General features: G+C 38.8%; 1 protein-coding gene across 1 annotated transcript in view; it reads right to left on the reverse strand.

Moving 5' to 3' along the window:
* The window catches only part of MRPS27 (mitochondrial ribosomal protein S27), a 108214-nt gene that overhangs the window by 65690 nt on the left and 24065 nt on the right, over positions 1 to 18459 (reverse strand). The window contains exons 3-4 of the mRNA XM_003786000.3: positions 17509 to 17579; positions 14520 to 14578 (exon numbers count right to left, since the gene is read on the reverse strand). Coding sequence (XP_003786048.1) covers positions 14520 to 14578; positions 17509 to 17579 — 130 coding nt within the window. The remainder of the gene's footprint in view (positions 1 to 14519; positions 14579 to 17508; positions 17580 to 18459) is intronic.

Here is an 18459-nt window from a genome sequence, read left to right on the forward strand (position 1 = left end):
TTTTTCAGGTTCCACAAAAAATTCTGCTGAGATTTTGCTTGGAATTGCATTGAATTTATAGATGAAATTTGAGTTACTGTTAAATAGTTTGAAACAAATAAAATGGAAAGATATAGTAAAAGTGTGGCAGGAAATACCATAAAAATGTAAGTTATTTTTCCCTCTATAATTTTTTTAAAAAGAGTAAGTATATAATTACTATTATCATAAGAAATGATTTTGAAAATGTGCAAAAAGGTATACATTTGATTCTAAGCTGTAAAGGCCACAGCAGCCCAGATTTCCACATAACAATGTGCTGTATAAATAGATTAGTTCTACAGATAGGGAAAAAACCCAATACGATAAAACAGCCAAGAACGCTGACGACTTTAAACCGCTTTGGCCATTCGGAGTTACTCTTATGCACTCCAGATATCAGAGCTAAAATCACTGGAAACAGTCCCTCAATTTCTACTGTTTACACACTCCCAGCCCTCAAAACAGATCTCTCTTTCTGTGTTCAATCTACATTCTGATTCTTGAGTCAATAACACCTTATCAGAGATCAGCTTTGGTGTAGGTTTTTCCTAACTGGGAATCACTTTCTCCACAGACAGTAAACAGATGACTTTCTGCTGCCCCCTGCTGGTTTGTGGCTGCTGTAAGCTCAGCAGTGTAGGTACATGCCTGAGAGCTTTTCAGGGTCAGGGAGCTTCTTCCCCCAAAGGTGGCTTCCTTTTTATGAGAGTGTTGAACTACTAGTGTTCACAAGCATCCCATTCCTGAGCCCTAAAGACCCTTGTACCTTGATGCCTTTGAGGTGGGGGTGGCAAAGATGGTTAGGGAACAATGTTCTTAGAAACCTAAGCTGGATTTCAAATACATTTCCCTTAAATAAAGAAGTATATAAAAAAAGTAGTCCTTGCTCTTTAAGATGTTACAATTTAGTCAACATTATAATTTATTGAGCATTGATCTTCTTTGTCCCAAGACTTTTTTAAGGGGATACAATGTATTAATTTCTTGGAGACCCATAACTACCCTAAGGTAAGGGCACTATTTATTTATTATTATTTTCACAGGCACTATTTTAACATTCGTTTTATGAGCAAGGAAACAGGGACAGAGATCATTAAGTAACAAATCCATACAGCCAATACAGTGATTTTCAACCGGTATGCTGTGAGAGGATCTTGCTGAGGCAAGAGAATCGCTTACGCCCAAGAGTTTGAGTTTGCTGTGAGCTGTGATGCCACAGCACGCTACTGAGGGCAACACAGTGAGACTCTGTCTCAAAAAAAAAAAAGAAAGAAAGAAAGAAAAAACTACTTGGGAGGCTAAGGCAAGAGAATCACCTAAGCCCAGGAGTTGGAGGTTGCTGTGAGCTGTGTGATGCCATGGGACTCTACTGAGGGCGATAGTGTCTAAAAAAACAACTCTGCCAGGGCTTTTATCAATGAAGTCCAGTAACCCATCTCACTTTCACCTCTCGGTAGCATCTGTCACTGAGCTTCGTAAAAGCCAATGCATAATAAATACAATGATCATATACTATAATGGTCCAGAGTTAGAAGATCTGGTTTTAAGTCCCAGCCCTACCTATTACTAGCCATGAAATGGTGATACCATTTGTCTTAAAAATCAGCATTGCTACTTAAAAGAATAGAACAGATCTCAAAATACAAAATCTGCCTGGTCAAAGAAAATGTAACTGGAAATCTACCATGAAAATAAAAGCAGCCAAGACCGCTAAAAAGAAAGGACGTCAAATACTTCTAGCTCTTCAGAAGTCCCCTTGCCTAGACACTCGGCATCTGGAAATACTCAGGAATTTATTTGTCTTTGGCCTCAAACATCATGATGCAATCAACCGACACTTCTATTCCCATAAATCTCTCTTTGGAGCTTCTGTTTATCTACTCAGCTCTGCCTTAAATATTGTAGCAGCTCCTGAAAAGATCTCTTAATTGTCTTCAAATTGTCTCACATATAAAATCCCACTAAAGTGGGGCTTACGTAATAAATATACGACTACATTTTGTTATACTTTTCTCTCTACCATATAGTTGTAATTACTGCTACCTTGATTATGACTTTACAATTATGAAAACTGCCAGGAGAAAGACTTTTCAATCAAAAGACTTTATAGTGTGGGAGGAAAAAAAACAACAATAAACCCTTGGGTTATGTATTTTTTAGTTTTTTTTTTTTTTTTCTTTTTTGAGACTGCCTCCAACTTAGTCGCCCTGGGGTTAAGAATCATGTCATCCTAGCTCACAGCAAGGGGGCTCAAGAGATCTTCTAGTCTTACCCTCCCAAGTAGTTGGGACTACAAGCCCCCACCACAACACCCGGCTAGTTTTTCTATTTTCAGGAGGAGTCTCACTTTGCTCAAGCTGGTCTCAAACTCCAGAGCTCAGGCAACCCACCGGCCTCGGCCTCCCAGAGTGCTAGGATTACAGGTGTAAGCCACTGTGCCTGGCCATGTTTTAGGGGGTTTTAAAGGTGTAATCCACAGAGGGTTCTGCTGCTATTAGAAAAGATTTACTTCAGCCTTCTATTAAATCCCATGTTAAGTGCAAGGCATCAAAAACGTGCTTTGTAGGCCATTCAGGAAAATGTCAAATGCCTATAGCACAAAAATCCGTTCTCGGGAAAGCAGAAGTGAATACCCAGCTTCTCATACTGAAACTTTACTGAAGGTATTTACAAATAAGACCATAAATAAAGTCTAACACCTGGATCAAGAAGAGATTAAGAGATCGCCTATCCTTTCTGTTGTTACTTTTACATGTTATTAGTTCTTTTGATATTCGATTAAGGTAGCTATAACTTCAATCCCTTTGTCCAGTGAACAAAGTTTTGAGGGAGAAACTAAACAAAAACCAGAACCTCATGCTTCCCAAGTCGGAGGCTTCTGGTGAGAAAATCCAGCTTCTTAGCAGTAAGACTGAGAAACACAGAATTTTAGATATGAAAGTGCCCTCGGGCATCCAAGGGTATCTGCTCATTTAGGATGCTGACATCTATGGAATTCACTAACCGGTGCACAGACATACACCAACGTGGGGACTAATCTGGTCTTAAAGTCCAGATCACCTCTTTCCTCCCCCATCCTGATTCCTGCAGTCTTTTCAGTACTTTCTTTTCCCCCAAGATAATGCATTTTTATTGCTGGCTCTCTTAATATGTTAGTTTTTTTCTGGGTTGCATGAATTCTGCATCACTTTCTTATGAGTTAGTTAAGGATTATTGAGTCTGCATCTGGCTTGTAATTGAGGTGACCTTAGAAAAAGAACTAACACAAAGAGATATACTGGCCCAGCTCTAGCTAAAGTGTCTCTGAACTTGAAGTCAGGCCTTCCTTTACAGCTAGAGCTTTGACTTGCCACATGGCTCTAAGGAAATTGCTTCATCTATCTGGGCCTCAATATCCCACATCCTAAAAGTTGGCAGGACTTCAGAGGTCACTGCGTCTAAAATTTTCTAGTTGGTACCAGATTTAATGGATGGATATGTTTTGGGAGTTGTTCTTTCTCCAAAGGTCTGTGGCCATTTTCTCTTTCTTATTAGAGTCCAAATAAGGTCTCTAGGCACAAAATATGACGCAGTAAACTTAGAAACAGGTTGGTGCATAATGAAAAGGCAAAGAAAAAACTCACCCTCTGGCTGCCTTTTAAATTTGCTTCCATTTCAGTACTTCCATGTACAAGTCATTTTTACATTAATTAAGGTTCAATTTTTTTTTTTTTTGAGACAAAGTCTCAAGCTGTTAAGGGTGCCATGGCATCACAGCTCACAGCAACCTCAAACTCTTGGGCTTAAGCAATTCTCTTGCCTCAGCCTCCCAAGTAGCTGGGACTACAGGTGCCTGCCACAACACCCAGCTATTTTTTGGTTGTAGTTGTTCGTTGTTTGGCAGCCCCAGACTGGGTTCGAACCCTCGAGCTTCAGTGTATGTGGCTGGCGCCCTGTTCACTGAGCTACAGGCGCCAAGCCAATTTTTAGTTCATTTTGACCATCGTTGTCTTCCTTCTATTTAACCTGTCATTAATCCTGTTGATTGATTATTTTCCTCCTCTTACGTACATTTTGCCCTTCATTTCCACTGTCTACTACCACAGGACAGGCCTCTTATCACTACATGCACAGACAATTCTCTTCCAACACATACCTTCTAATCAAAAATTTACCATGTTGTTAATCTTCCTAAAATATTTTTTTAAGATATATACTTTTCAGAATCTACTGATGACTATCTTAAGGATCTTTTAAAAAATATTTTTTAAGTAAGTAATATACATCTATGATATACAATTCAAAAGGCACAGTGGCTCACACCTATAATCTTGGCACTCTGGGAGGCCAACACTGGAGGATCCTTTGAGCTCAGGAGTTTGAGACCAGCCTGAGCAAGAGTAAGACATACCTCCCTCCTCCCCCTAGCACTACTAAAAAATAGAAAAATTAGTGGTGGGCACCTGCAGTCCCAGCTACTCAGGGGACTGAGGCAGAAGGATCTCCTGAACCCAGGAGTTTGAGGTTGCTGTGAGCTGGGTTGATGCCATGGCACTCTACCCTGGGCGACAGAGAGAAACTCTGCCTCATAAAAACAAAAGGCACAAGAGAGAATTCAGTGAAAAATCGCACAGGTTTCTGTTCCAAAAGAAACCATTGTTCCCAGTTTTTGTGTGTATGTGTATATCATTCCACAAACATACAAAGCACATATATACATATATCTTACACATACACACACCCTACAGTGATCATATCACACACAAAATTCTACACTTGATTTTTTTCTTTTCTTTGTTGTTATTGTTGTTGTTGTTGTTGGTGGTGTCATTGTTGTTTAGCAGACCCAGGCCAGGTTCAAACCTGCCAGCCCCAGTGTATGTGGCTGGCGCCTAACCACTGAGCTATGGGCACTGAGCCAACACTTGCTTTTTTTCATTTAGGACATTTAAAAACTTATTCCACATGAAATACAAATAAAGTTGCCTAATTTTTTTCAATCATTGCATAGTATTGCACATATAGCTATAGAATCATTAATTTAAACAGGCCTCTACTGATGGACATCATCTTCTACCTTTTGCTGAGAATATTTCTTCCATGTATGCAAAAGTATCAGGAGGTTAAATTCCTGGAGGTAAAAGCATTGGGTCACGGGGTATACGTATTTGTAATTTTGACGAATTTTGTCCAAGTTCTCTCTATAGAAATTATATCAATTTATTTACATACTAGCAATGTAGATAATGACAGATATTAAAATCTTCCTTCTCTCCTGCCAGTGTTCCTTCCCTCTATAATCTGCCTACCTTATTTCTCACTACTCCTCATGAGGCCCTAGTCTCTCTGGCTAAGGCTGTCCCCAGAAAGCCAGTCTTATCTTATCCTCCTAACTCCACCTCTACTGCTTGGGTCTATCTTGAACACTTATTCCTGCTGTTTGCTGCACTCATCCACTCTTCAGGGTCACCTCAAGTTCTACCTCTTTTATAAATGTTCGTTGATAATGATATCAATTCTTCTTCCAGTCTGCTCAAAGCAGGTTTTCTGTAAAATTTATTTATTATATCCTAGATTTGTGCTGATTTTGAATTAACATATCTAATTATCCTTAAGCAATTTATCTTTTTGAGTTTAGAGATTATATTACATCCTTCCTTTGAACACACAACTTTTAGTGAATTAAAAAATACTGTTGGTCAGGTACAGTGGCCCATGCCTGAATCCCAGTACTTTGGGAGCCTAATGTGGGAGGATCATTTGAAGACAGGAGTTCCAGATCAGCCTGAGCAACATTGTGAGATTCCATCTCTATTAAAAACAGAAAAATTAGTTGGGTGTGGTGGTGCATGCCTGTAGTCCCAGTCACTTGGGAGGCTGAGGTGAGAAGATCACTTGAGCCCAGGTGTTTGAGGTTGCCGTAAGCCACTGAACTCCGGGCTGGGCAATAGAGCACAACTCTGTCTCAAAAAATAAACAAAAACAAAAAACTGTTCAATCTTCTATTGCCTTTAGAATTTCCCTTGTAAACACAGCTGAAAATCACTTGTCCTATAGATGTGAAATCTGTCTTCATGTATTTTCATCTCAAATCCTATCAAGGCAGTTTTAATTTGCCTTTGGCAGAAAAAGAATGACTATTAACTTTTACAAAATCTTGCTCTTTATATTCCTTATAATCATCCCCTTTTCCCTTGGGTTTCTCAATTAGAAATTAAATTAAATTAAACTAGACATTTAATACATTATTTCTTGAATTGATATTGTTCTGGTTTCTCTACCTTAGTAATACACTCCCTTAAACACTGTTAAGGCAATGAAAAAGACCAGATTACAAAAAAAGAAGTCTCAAAACCCAATTATATGCATATGAACAACTCAATTTTAAAAATGGGCAGAAGATTTGAACACTTTACCGATAGACATATCAAACTAAAACAACAGTAAGATATTCTTAAACACATTCTGGGATAGCTAAAAATGTTGGCAAAAATGTGGAAGATTGGGAACTACCACTAGGCCTGTAAAAATCATAAAGCTACTTTAAAAAGATCAGTGGGAAGAGGAGGAGGGTCGGATGCAGAGGAGACAAAGAGTTCCTACTCTTACCACAGAGCTCCCAAGCATAAACTATGTCCCTGACATCTGCTATTTTCCAATACAGCTCCATTGACAATAGTCAGCTATCTCCCAGGCCTGTGGGAAGGACCAGCAAATAGGAACTAAATAAAGCACTTAACAACAGTAAAGTGTTACTGAAAAAATGCTCTAGGAGTCATTTAGCTCCCCTTGGGTTCTTACTCTTCTCTCAATAATGTTCAAGCATAATGAGACCTGGCAATATGCTAATAGAAAAATTTAAGATTACCTTTTATTGCCGTGAAACACAAACAATCTCAATGCCCTCAAAGGAAAATTACTACTGCCTAAATTCCTGTATGCTGTTCCCTCCTGATAAACTTCCCACCTTCCCTTCTCCTTACAGGCAGAAATGGCTTCTTACAACACACAGGCCTGTGGTGGTGCTCTCACCTTCCAAGGAACCATCAGAGCTTTTCTGCTTTATGAAAAATGAAGCTATTTTGGTCCTTCCTTTTTAGGATAGCTGCCAACCTGGGACCTGGAGACATGCAGACTGCCATCTGCCTCGCCCCAGCTGTTCCTGACCTGCCATCCATCTCCAACCAGGGACGCCGGGTATCTGCCAGGTCAGCTAAGCAACTGATGAAAGACGCTTGAGGCCCAGGTACAGCATGGATGAATGTGTTGGCAGCACAAGCCTGCCACGCAACCTTAACTTACTCTCATTACCGGGTGGCGTGCCATTCCCCATGACAACACAGAGAATGGTGTTCTGAGAATACAGCCCCTCCATGGAAGGTCTCTGCAACAATCTTTTCTTATTGTATGACAATTAATTCAGAATTTCCTACATTTTTCCTAAAAACCAAAAGGCGACTTTAACAAACAATGTACTTTTAATATGGAGAGTATGTTCTGTATGTTGGAAATTTCTATCACTTATCCTTCAGGAATGACTGTTACATTACAGTTCTATTGCTGACACTCTGATGGTAAAAATGGCAAATTTAATTTCATGCATGTCTAAACCACCATGGTCCCAAAGTGATTCAAAAGCCTAAATACGCCTTTAAAAATGCAATTTGCAAACATCCTCAGTGAAGAGGAGGACATCAAGTGGAAAGAAGGAAATTTTATGTCTTGAGTTTGCATTCCATTAATACAGTAATCAAATACTAATACAAAAATTGTTAAAGCTTGTTATAGCCATGAAAATAATAGCTTTTACTGATGGCACAATTTTACCAATGACATGCAGTTTATCTCCTGAAAATGGAGACAAAGAGCCCCACTCAAGGCTCACTGGTTTGCATTTGGGCAGTGCACAAAGCCTTGGGTGGCATGGGGGTGGACAAGCTCAGAACTACAGACTAGGACATCCTGTAAAGATGCTCTTCTCAAAACGATAAAGAAATAAGCTCCCATTATATAAAACTCTACATAAGCTTGCCATTAAATAACATGGATCCCAGGCAAACAGATCCCACACAAGGATCTCTTGTAGAGAAAAAGCTAAGACTATGATTCTTAATCAATAGTAAAAATAACCCATGACTAAAGAAATAGAAGGGATTTTCTTTTATCTTGTAATTCTAATTTCCTCCTGGTTCACCATGGTCTGGTTTCTCAGGCATGTCTTTTGCCTTAGTTCCCTTTAAAGAACTTACCGCCCCATCTAGGATCCTAAATGATAAAATCTTGCTCTGGGAAAACACTGCCCCTCCTCCCCACTCACATCTGATGTTTGTACTCAAGATAGGCAGTGACTTAAATTTAAAGCCTCTATGTTGGGTGTACTCACTCATCTCTATGCTTTAGTCTCTGTATCAGTAAAGATGCAAATCTAATTTTTAGGAATGCTATAAATTTCTAGCAAAGCAAAGGTAGGAAGACTTTTCTTTCAAATGCTAATGAGAAGGCATGGGGTAAGAAGTAGAAATTTTTTATTTTTATTTTTTTTTGAAACAGAGCCTCAAGCTATCGCCCTGGGTAGAGTGCCAAGGCATCACAGTTCACAGCAACCTCCAATTCCTGGGCTTAAGCGATTCTCTTCCCTCAGCCTCCCGAGTAGCTGGGACTACAGGTACCCACCACAACACCCAGCTGTTTTTTGGTTGTAGTTGTCACTGTTTGGCAGGCCTGGGCTGGATTTGAACCTGTCAGCTCTGGTGTATGTGGCTGGCATCTTAGCTGCTTGAGCTACAGGCGCCACCCAGGAAGTTGAAATTAATCCTCTGCCCAGAAAAGTATTTTGCTCAATTGTTTTTAAAATTAACATGGGATATAAAAACTCTCTAAAGCAAATATAAAAAATAAATGCAGTCACCTCCTTATGCCCACCAATCAGATGATGACTGAATAGCCATTTCCTGTCAGCTGCTATTAGCTGAGCTGTTCTCTTACCATTCTCTGCCATGTCACAGAACTTATCTGCTGCTACATCTGAGAAATAGTATGGCTTCTCCCCTCACCAAATATTAGGTAATGTTCCTGTCCAGCCCCATCCCAGCACTGCTCTCCTAACAGACAGCATCTCAGGGCCTGTCTGAACTCGTTCACTCCCCCTCTCCCCCCACACCTTCTTCCTGCCCCTATAGGGAAACAAGGGAGACTGGCCCTTGTTTTCAATCTAAGTTTTCATCTGGAAGACAGAATACCTACCAACCATATGCTGTCTTAGTCTATAAAGCCTAAACAAAATAAAAGTCTTCTTTTTATGAAGAGAAAACAAAGACCTAGAATACTTTTAAAAACCTGGTAGAAAGAAACAGGAATAAGCCTCAGCCAAAGAACCAATTTTTCAAACAAGATCTCACAGTACAGTTCTTAACAGTTTTTTGTGTCTTAAACCCTCTGGCAGTCCGGTAAAGGCTTCTCAGAATTGGTTTCTCACAACAGAAAGCAATTATCCTGAAATACAATTATCAAGATATTAAGAAATGCTTAAGATATGTGTGCTGCTTTATTAATGCGTGGAATAACACTAGGTAGCAGGTTTAATTACTAATATAATTTCTAAGCAGTGATAAGCATGATTTTTTAAAGATATGTGCAATCAATATAATGTGATATGAAAAATCAATGATTTTTATTGTTGAGAAAAACACAGATGCTGTTAATATTAGTAATCTGTTGCCTACATTTTTAATTGAAGGAAATGCTAAATATTGCTGAGAAGCTGTGAAAACAGAAATATTAATTTTATTCTTACTCAAATTTGCAGACCTCTCTGAATTTTCTCTGCAGACCTCACTCAATGAAGCAGGAGGAGGCATAGCTTCTCTGGCAAAAACAGAAGCAGAAGCAAATGACTTGTGGCAGCCTGGCCTGGCCTCTCCCCCAACATATTCTTCTTGTAAGTGAGAATTTTTCAGCTCAAGTAAGAGTGTTTGGATCATGTTCTCCCTCCTGCAGCCTTCCCATATCTCCTTAAGGATCCCTGGTGCCCTTTAATGTTGAAGTCCCCAAACATTTAAGCCAATGTATTCAGGAGATGCAGAGGTTCCAAGTGTCTCTTGGAATGACAGGATGATATGCTAGCAGGTGCCAGCAGCACCCTGAACTGCTTCCCTGTGCACCTGATGCAGTGGCAGAAGCTCAATCAGCTCTCCCCTGATCCTTTAAGGTTTCTGAACCTCTTTGGCTCTAGCACTTCACATAATCACTGTAGAGATTTGATCATCAGAAGAGAAGAAGTGGGAGCTGTAGCAGGGCAAGAATTGAACCAATGCAAATGTTCTGCACTGGGCTTTACTTTTTTTATTATTATTATTATTTGCAGTTTTTGGCCAAGGCTGGGTTTGAACCCGCCACCTCCAGCATATGCGGCAGGTGCCCTACTCCTCTGAGCCACAAGCGCCACCCATGGGCTTTACTCTTAAAGACACTACTGCCTGGGTAGTAGAAATCCTGAGAAATCCTAAAGCCAGGCCTGAAAGAAGCTGTGAGTTGTCTAGAATTTAGAAGTTGCTTCTACATTTCCTCACTCTAGACGTGTGATTCTAAGTTCACTCTGAAATGTTTAAAGTCATCCCATGTGGGGCTGTTAGGCAGCAATCACAACCACTGACGACCTAACTGCTAGAAATATCAGAGTGATAGGTTCCTCGTATCTTTGGGATCAACACTCTTGACTTCAATTACATGAGAGAAACCCCAAGGCTTCATTCACAACCTGTAACTTTTAATTTTGCTGAGGCATAAGTATGTTTTATATACTTTCTTAGAGTTGAAAAGCAGGAGTGAGACCCTTAGGTAGAGAGTGAGCCCAGCCAACTTCTACTCTTTTGTTGGAGCTTTTGTAGGGTCCTACCTAGGCTCTTACACATACAACAATCTCATGAAGTCATAAAAACATTTAACTCTTCTAAAAAAAGGTAAGAAAAAGAAAGCCCATTTTCTTGGTAACGGAAAGGAAAAGAAAGAATACAGCTAAAAAGTGAAAAACATAGCTAAAATGTAGTTTTTATTAAAGCGAAGGATGGTACGTCATATCAGATAGTGATTCAGATTCATGATGACCAAGAGCCCTCTATATAACCTATATGGAAATAGGACGTAGTGATTTTATGAAAATAGGGTTATACCCTAGGCCACACAAAACTGATCATCATATGAAAGAATAATCATGGAAGGTCTTAAAGGTAGGAATGTTTGAGGTTAATAGACAGTGTGTAAATTATCCATCACTATCTGCCCAATACCTTGGACAGGCCATGGCAAATAATACTGAGCAAATACAGTAGAACCTCCATAGTTGACCATCCCTCTACACTGATCACCCCCTTAAGTTAATCTAATTTTCATAGACCAGACATGCACCACATGTATGTATCAGTATACAGCAGGCTATTTCCTAAAGCTGACCACCTCTGTATGTTGACCAGTTTGTGACAGTTCCTTGGGCGGTCAACTTACAGGTGTTCTATTGTACTTGCTGACTGCTAAATTACCAGAATCAATTTGGGACATATTTCTTCTAAGACTACAGCACCGTGTCTCATAAGATGAAGGTCTATGAAACAGTTTCTATTTAGAAATTAGAACTATTTTCTTCATTTTGCTATAAACAAAGCAAAAGAATGGAATTGGCCTGATGCCACATACACCTTTAACCATGGACAAAAAATTACTACCAAAGCAGCCTTGTAGTCCTAAAGAAACCTTAAAGGAAGGCAAGACTAGCTCTCATCAAGAGATTCATTTGAGTTTATCTTAATGAAGTATAAGAGGGCACTTGCAATTATAATTTCAGGACCTAGAACTTAAACTTCACTGTTCAAGGCAATTTTAGATTTAAGATAAATGTTTTTAATAGAATCAACCCTACTTGAGATTTGTATTTAAAAAGAAAATGCCAAAAAGGTGGTAGTACCTACCTAATTCAAAAATTAAAAAAATCTGATTACTATGGAGGAAAATCAAAGAAAACTGAATCAATTTTCACTAAAATAGAGTAAGCTTTAAAAAAATGCACCTAGACGAAAATAACTAATTCAATCAATATCTTGATTGAAACAAAGCAAGTTCAAATGGGAAACTCTAATGCAGTGCTTAACATTTTAAATTGCAATTGAGAGTCTATTTCTGGAACTTGGGGAATTGGAATAAATTATAAATCAGATTTTAAACACATTAATTGCCATGTAGTTGTATTTAACTTATGCTAGTTTTGAACCCTGGACCTCATGAAGCATATATAACTCACTGTCACTTGACCTACCTTGATTTAATAAAACACCATGGCCCCAAAGGAAAAAAAAAAACTTTTTTCTAGTGTGCCAATGTGTTAAAATAGTAATCACAATGAAAAAATAACCATAAAGTACTAATTTGACAGAATCTGACAGGTAAAAAAATCAACTGAAAGAATTATCTGACCAGTCCTTTATTTAACATACATTAGGTTATTCTAGTATTTTGCTGCTATCAATAATGCTATACTTCTCTGAGTATGGGTTGAGTTTTATGAGTGGTTCACAATGGAATTTTTCCCAGTTGTGAGAAAGAAGAAAGCAAATGCAGTAATGTAGAATACATTTCAAAAACATAGTATTAACTGAAAATAGATGCCTAATAGTTCATATAGAGTGTATTTCCACCTGCATAAAAAAGAAACACACACACACACATATACAGGTTGAGTATCCCGAGTATCCCTAATCCAAAAAGCTCTAAAATCCAAAACTCCGTGAGCACAAACATGCTCGAAGGAAATGCTCATTAAGTATTTCAGATTTTCCATCAGGGATGCCCTAACTGTAAGTATTTCAAAAACTGAAAAAACCCATATTCAAAACATTTCTAGACCCAAGCATTTCAGAAAAGGGATATTCAACCTGTGTATCTATAGGTATAGATAAACACATATATACACAAATAGTTGGCTATTTCAAATTGCACATGAAGTTTATGGACACCATATATATAAAATATATAAAAATTTTTCCTGATCATACTGGCAAAAATTTAAAAAATGTGAAAATATCCACCTGTTGGGTAAGCTCTAAAACAGCATTTTTTATCTCAGGGTACATTTGAACCTATAGTTAAACTTCCACAGCACACTTAAATTATATTGATCAAAAGGAAGAGTAGGCGGTTTAGCACCTATGGCTCAGTGAGTAGGACGCCAGCTACATTTCCCAAATGTGGTGGGTTCAAGCCTGGCCCAGGCCTGCTAAACAACAATGATAACTGCAACCAAAAAATAGCTGGGTGTTGTTGTGGTGGGTGCCTGTCGTTCCACCTGCTTAGAAAGCTGAGGGCAAGAGAATCACTCAAGCCCAAGAGTTTGAGGTTGCTGTGAGCTGTGACATCACAGCACTCTACTGAGAGCGATGCAGTGAAATTCTGTCTCAAAAAAAAGAAAGAAAGTCTCAGCAGCTAGGGTGTCAGCCACATACACCAGGGCTGGCAAGCGAGTTGGAACCCAGCCCAGGCCTGCCAAACAACAATGACAACTACAACAATAAAAAAATAGCCTGGCGTTGTGGCAGGTGCCTGTAGTACCAGTTACTTGGGAGGCTAAGGCAAAAGAATAGCTTAAGCCCAAGAGTTTGAGGTTGCTCTAAGCTGTGACGTCATGGCACTCCACCAAGGATGACATAGTGAGACTCTGTCTCAAGAAAAAGAAAAGTAAAAAAAAGAATTATTTACTGTGCTCTGAACCTTCAAAAATAATTTAATTAATGATCTTTAAAAATGGTCATGGTGGCTTAGTGCCTGTGGCTCAAGTGGCTAAGGTGCCAGCCACATACACCTAAGGTGGCAGGTTCGAATCCAGCCCAGGTCACCAAACAACAATGACGGCTGCAATCAAAAAAATAGCTGGACATTGTGGCAGGCGCCTGTGGTCCCAGCTACTTGGGAGGCCGAGGCAGAAGACTTGCTTGAGCCCAGGAGTTGGAGGTTGCTGTGAGCTATGATGCCATAGCACTCTACCCAGGCTGACAGCCTGTCTTCAAAAAAAAAAAAAAAAGGTCATGGCACACTTATGATCACCAGTGTGCCATAGCACACCAGTTGAAAATCATTGCTCTAAAATTAGACATTTCTCATACATTGCTGGTGGGAATGTAAGCTGGTAAAATCTCAACAGAAAGCAATTTGTCAATAGTTATAAAGACTACAAATGCATATTCTCATGAGAATTATATACAAAATACATACAAGGTTATTAACTATAGCACTGTGTATGATACAAAAAAGGAGAATAATCTGAAGGTCCTTCAAGGGAAATGGTTTAAAAAATATATTCATAGTATGGAATATGATGCAGTTATAAAAAATAAGCAAGTGCTCTGCATACTCACATGGAGAGATCTCTAAAACAAACTTAAAAGGCAATGTTAAACACTAGATAAGATATACTACTTTTATGCTAAAAAGAGATATGAAATCACAAAGTGTGCAGCCAAATCAAATGGAAAACTTACTTGTAAAGGTAATATTCTGCATGGTCTACCTCTTCTCGAGATGAAATGTTATCCACAAACTAAAAGACATAAAAAGAAACTCTTTGTGGAATATAAATTATGTCATATATTTGGCCTAAGGTCTAGGTCAAACACTGACCTTGAAAAAAACAGGACACCATTTTATTAAAACAATGTTCATTTTTGTGGAACAATGTCCACATGGTAGGGCTCCATCCTTAAAACCCCTTTATGCTAATACAAAGAATATACCCTGACTTCTCTTTTTCTACGTATAGAATAACTTTGATCAGAAAAACGAAAAGTCAGATATGAACCTTGCTCAGAACCAGACAGAGCCCCAGATATATTTACTACTAGTCATCTATTTTTCCCTTTATCTTTAAACTCTGATATTTTCTCTGTTCCAAACTCTAAGTCCATGAAAACACATATCTAAAAGGATGAAGATTCTGATGGCTCAAAAAACACTACCTGGAACATTAACATTTTGATTTAGGGAACTCTGTCTTATAATTATTTTTTTCCTATTCTGATTTAAATTTTACTCTGAATTAATCAACCTATGATTCCTCTACTAACAAAATTTCCTTTCAAACCATAAAAGCTGAGTATGTTCCTCAACTACAGTCCAAATAATCAAACAAAAGAGATTATTATATGGATAAATTCTAGCCTAAAGCAGAGACTCAGAGACAATAAAAAAAAAAAATAGAGGAGACAATGCATGTTGCAAATATAATTAAAACCTCATAAATAGGGAGAAGAGAGTAAAGAGGCAGACCTACTAAAAATGCCTGGACTTCTGGATTTGATTTAGAGACCCACTAAGGGGAAGATAAAATGTGGTTCAAACACAGGACTTGAGCTTAAGAACCAGCTCTGATTGTTTGCTTTTGGCACAAGCAGATGGCCTAGCCCCTCTGGGACTTAGCTGCTCCATCTGCATAAATGGATAGAGGAACCTGCCCTGAAGAATATGAGTCTCCAATGAGACAATGTATGCGAAAGCTATTTAACCTTGGAGAACCAACTAAACAAACACTGAGTATTATCGTAAACACAGGCTTCACCCATCTTGCAAGGGATGAACCAATGAACTTTCAGTTCTCCTCCAATACGTCACTTAGGACATTTAATTGTGAACAGTTAAATTGTTTCCTGATTAAAAGAATATTAAGAGGCAGAAAGAAAGGATTAGAATTGAAAGGAAATATAACTTCTTTCCTTTCCCTCCTCTAGATTTAACAATATCTTCAATTTATTTATTTATGAGACAAGGTCTCACTCTGTCACCCTTGGTAGAGTGCCATGGTGTCATACCTGTCAACATCCTCAAACTCTTGGGCTCAAGAGATCCTCTTGCCTTAGCCTCCCAATTACCTGGGATTACAGGTGCTTGCCACCATGCCCAGATAATTTTTTTATTTTTGGTAGAGATGTGGTCTACTCTTGCTCAGGCTGGCCTCAAATTCCTAAGTTCATGCCATCCACCTGCCTCAGCCTCCCAAAGTGCTATGATCATAGACATAAGCCATTGTACCCAGGCCAATACCTTTAATTTGATGGTACCATTAATTTTTACAAAAAGTTTTCACATGGCAGCACCTGTAGCTCAGTGAGTAGGGCGCTGGCCACATACACCGAGGCTGGCAGGTTTGATCCCAGTCCGGGACAGCTAAAAAAATAACAGAAAAATAGCTGGGCATTGTGGTGGGCACCTGTAGTCCCAGCTACTCGGGAGGTTGAGGTAAGAGAATCGCTTAACCCCCAGAGTTTGAGGTTGCTGTGAACTGTGATGCCACAGCACACTACTGAGGGTGGCATAGTGAGACTGTCTCAAAAAAAAAGAAAAAAAAATTCTCACAACTAAAGTCTCATTTTGGCATCATACCATCCCTGCAAGGAAGTCACTGTTGTACCTATACTAGGAATGAGGAAACTAAGAGGGGCTCCGTATCATAAAGTGAATTCATGATAAAGACAAGACCAGCTATATTTGAGGAAAGCAATAGAAGAGAATAATGTCACAGATATCTGGATTTGAATCTCAACTTTTCCACTTTTAAACTGTGTGAATTTGGAAAGTGATTAAACCATTCATGTCTTACATGTAAAATGGGGATAATGCTTATCTCAGATGGTTGCTGTGAAAATTAACAAAAATGATGTATGTAAAGAAACTAATGCTGAGCCGGGCGCAGCGGTTCACATCTGTAATCCTAGCACTCTGAGAGGCCAAGGTGGGAGGATCCCTTAAGCTCAGGAATTCAAGACCAGCATAAGCAAGAGCAAGGCCCAGTCTCTACTAAAAATAGAAGACTTAGCTGGGTGTTGTGGTGAGCACTGGTAGTTCCAGCTACTTAAGACGCTGAGCCAGGAGGATGGCTTGCACCCGGTAGTCTGAGGGTGCTGTGGGCCATGATGATGCCACAGCACTCTATCCTGGGCCACAGAGTCAAAAACATAGACAAAAAAATTAATACTGGCATTACTGGCATAGCTGGTGTTAAGTAATGATTATTATCAATTATTATTGCTGATATTATTCTCTGTCCACTGTTTTGCAGCAGGTTAACATGGACATTAATATCCATTCTTTTATAGACTTTCTCAGCTACCAAAAACACTTTCAGCACAGGCAGTCCCCAAGTTACAAACATCCAACTTGTACTCACAAATGGAGGCTATTCTAGGTAACAGGTAAACGGACCTGTTCCAACTTACATACAAATTCAACTTAAGAGCAAACCTATAGAACCCATCTTGTTTGTAACCCAGGGACTGCCTGTACTGATACTGGACTCTGGTAAATTTATTACCTTTTCTTTCAACCAAGGTAATTTACTACTATATCATAAAATAAATCTATTAGTAACTATAAAACATTATTTCCTATGAAGGGTATTTTTTATTTACAGAGCCTCATTTATCCAGAGAGTCTTTCTAGTTTTCTTCTTTGAAAATATATACATTTAAATTATCTTACCCGTGATATTGTTAAAGAACTAACAGGCAACTTTCTCTCATATGTTTTATCCATTAAAGATGCCAGGTCAGCTGTGAAGACAAAGAAGGAAAAAGAACCTTGTTAAATATACCTTTTTCTTAAGAAAAATCTAACAGATACAACTCCCGCCAGATGGCTGCCAACATTATAAAGTTAGTATTAAAACAGATGCTCTTTATCTTTTAAAGAAAAGTGTTATTTAATGAATTAGAAGATGATAAAGGAATATTAGTAACATTTTAAAGTGATTTTATTAGAGTATTATAAAAATTCTTAGCATATATTTAGCTTTTAAAAAATGGATCTCTGAAAGGAGACACAAGAAAAGTGTTATGTCTGATAACTCCAGGAAAAGAGATTAGATGATGGGAAGACAAGAGAAAATTCTTTATAGCTTATAAATGTACTCCTTTTGCATTTTGAAATATATTAGCATCCAGGTGCAATGGCTCACACCTGTAACCCTACCACTCTGGGAGACCAACACAGGAGGATGCCCTGAGCTCAGGAGTTTGAGACCAGCCTGAGCAAGAGTGAGATCTCTTTTCTACTAAAAATAGAGAGAAACGTGTTGGGTGTCCTGGTGGGCACCTATAGTTCCAGCTATGTGGGAAACTGAGGCAGGAGAATCACTTGAACCCAGGAGTTTAAGGTGGCTGTGAGCAAGACTGATGCCATGACACTCTAGCCTGGGTCACTTAACCTGGGCCACAGAGTGAGACTCTGTCTCAAAAAAAAAGAAAAAGGGTAAGAAAAAAATGAAAAAGATTAGCTATTCAAAAATCTTAAAACTTGAAATTTATCAAGTGATTGTTATATATTACCTGAACAAATCACTCTGGCCATCCTTAATGATTTGGGGCCTGAACTACTCCTATTTTGGTCCCTTTTAGCAGAGGAGCCATAGGAATACTTCGTATTCCTGAGATT

Source organism: Otolemur garnettii, unplaced genomic scaffold (assembly GCF_000181295.1).
Source record: "Otolemur garnettii isolate 467f Iridium unplaced genomic scaffold, OtoGar3 scaffold00017, whole genome shotgun sequence".
NCBI lineage: Eukaryota > Metazoa > Chordata > Mammalia > Primates > Galagidae > Otolemur > Otolemur garnettii.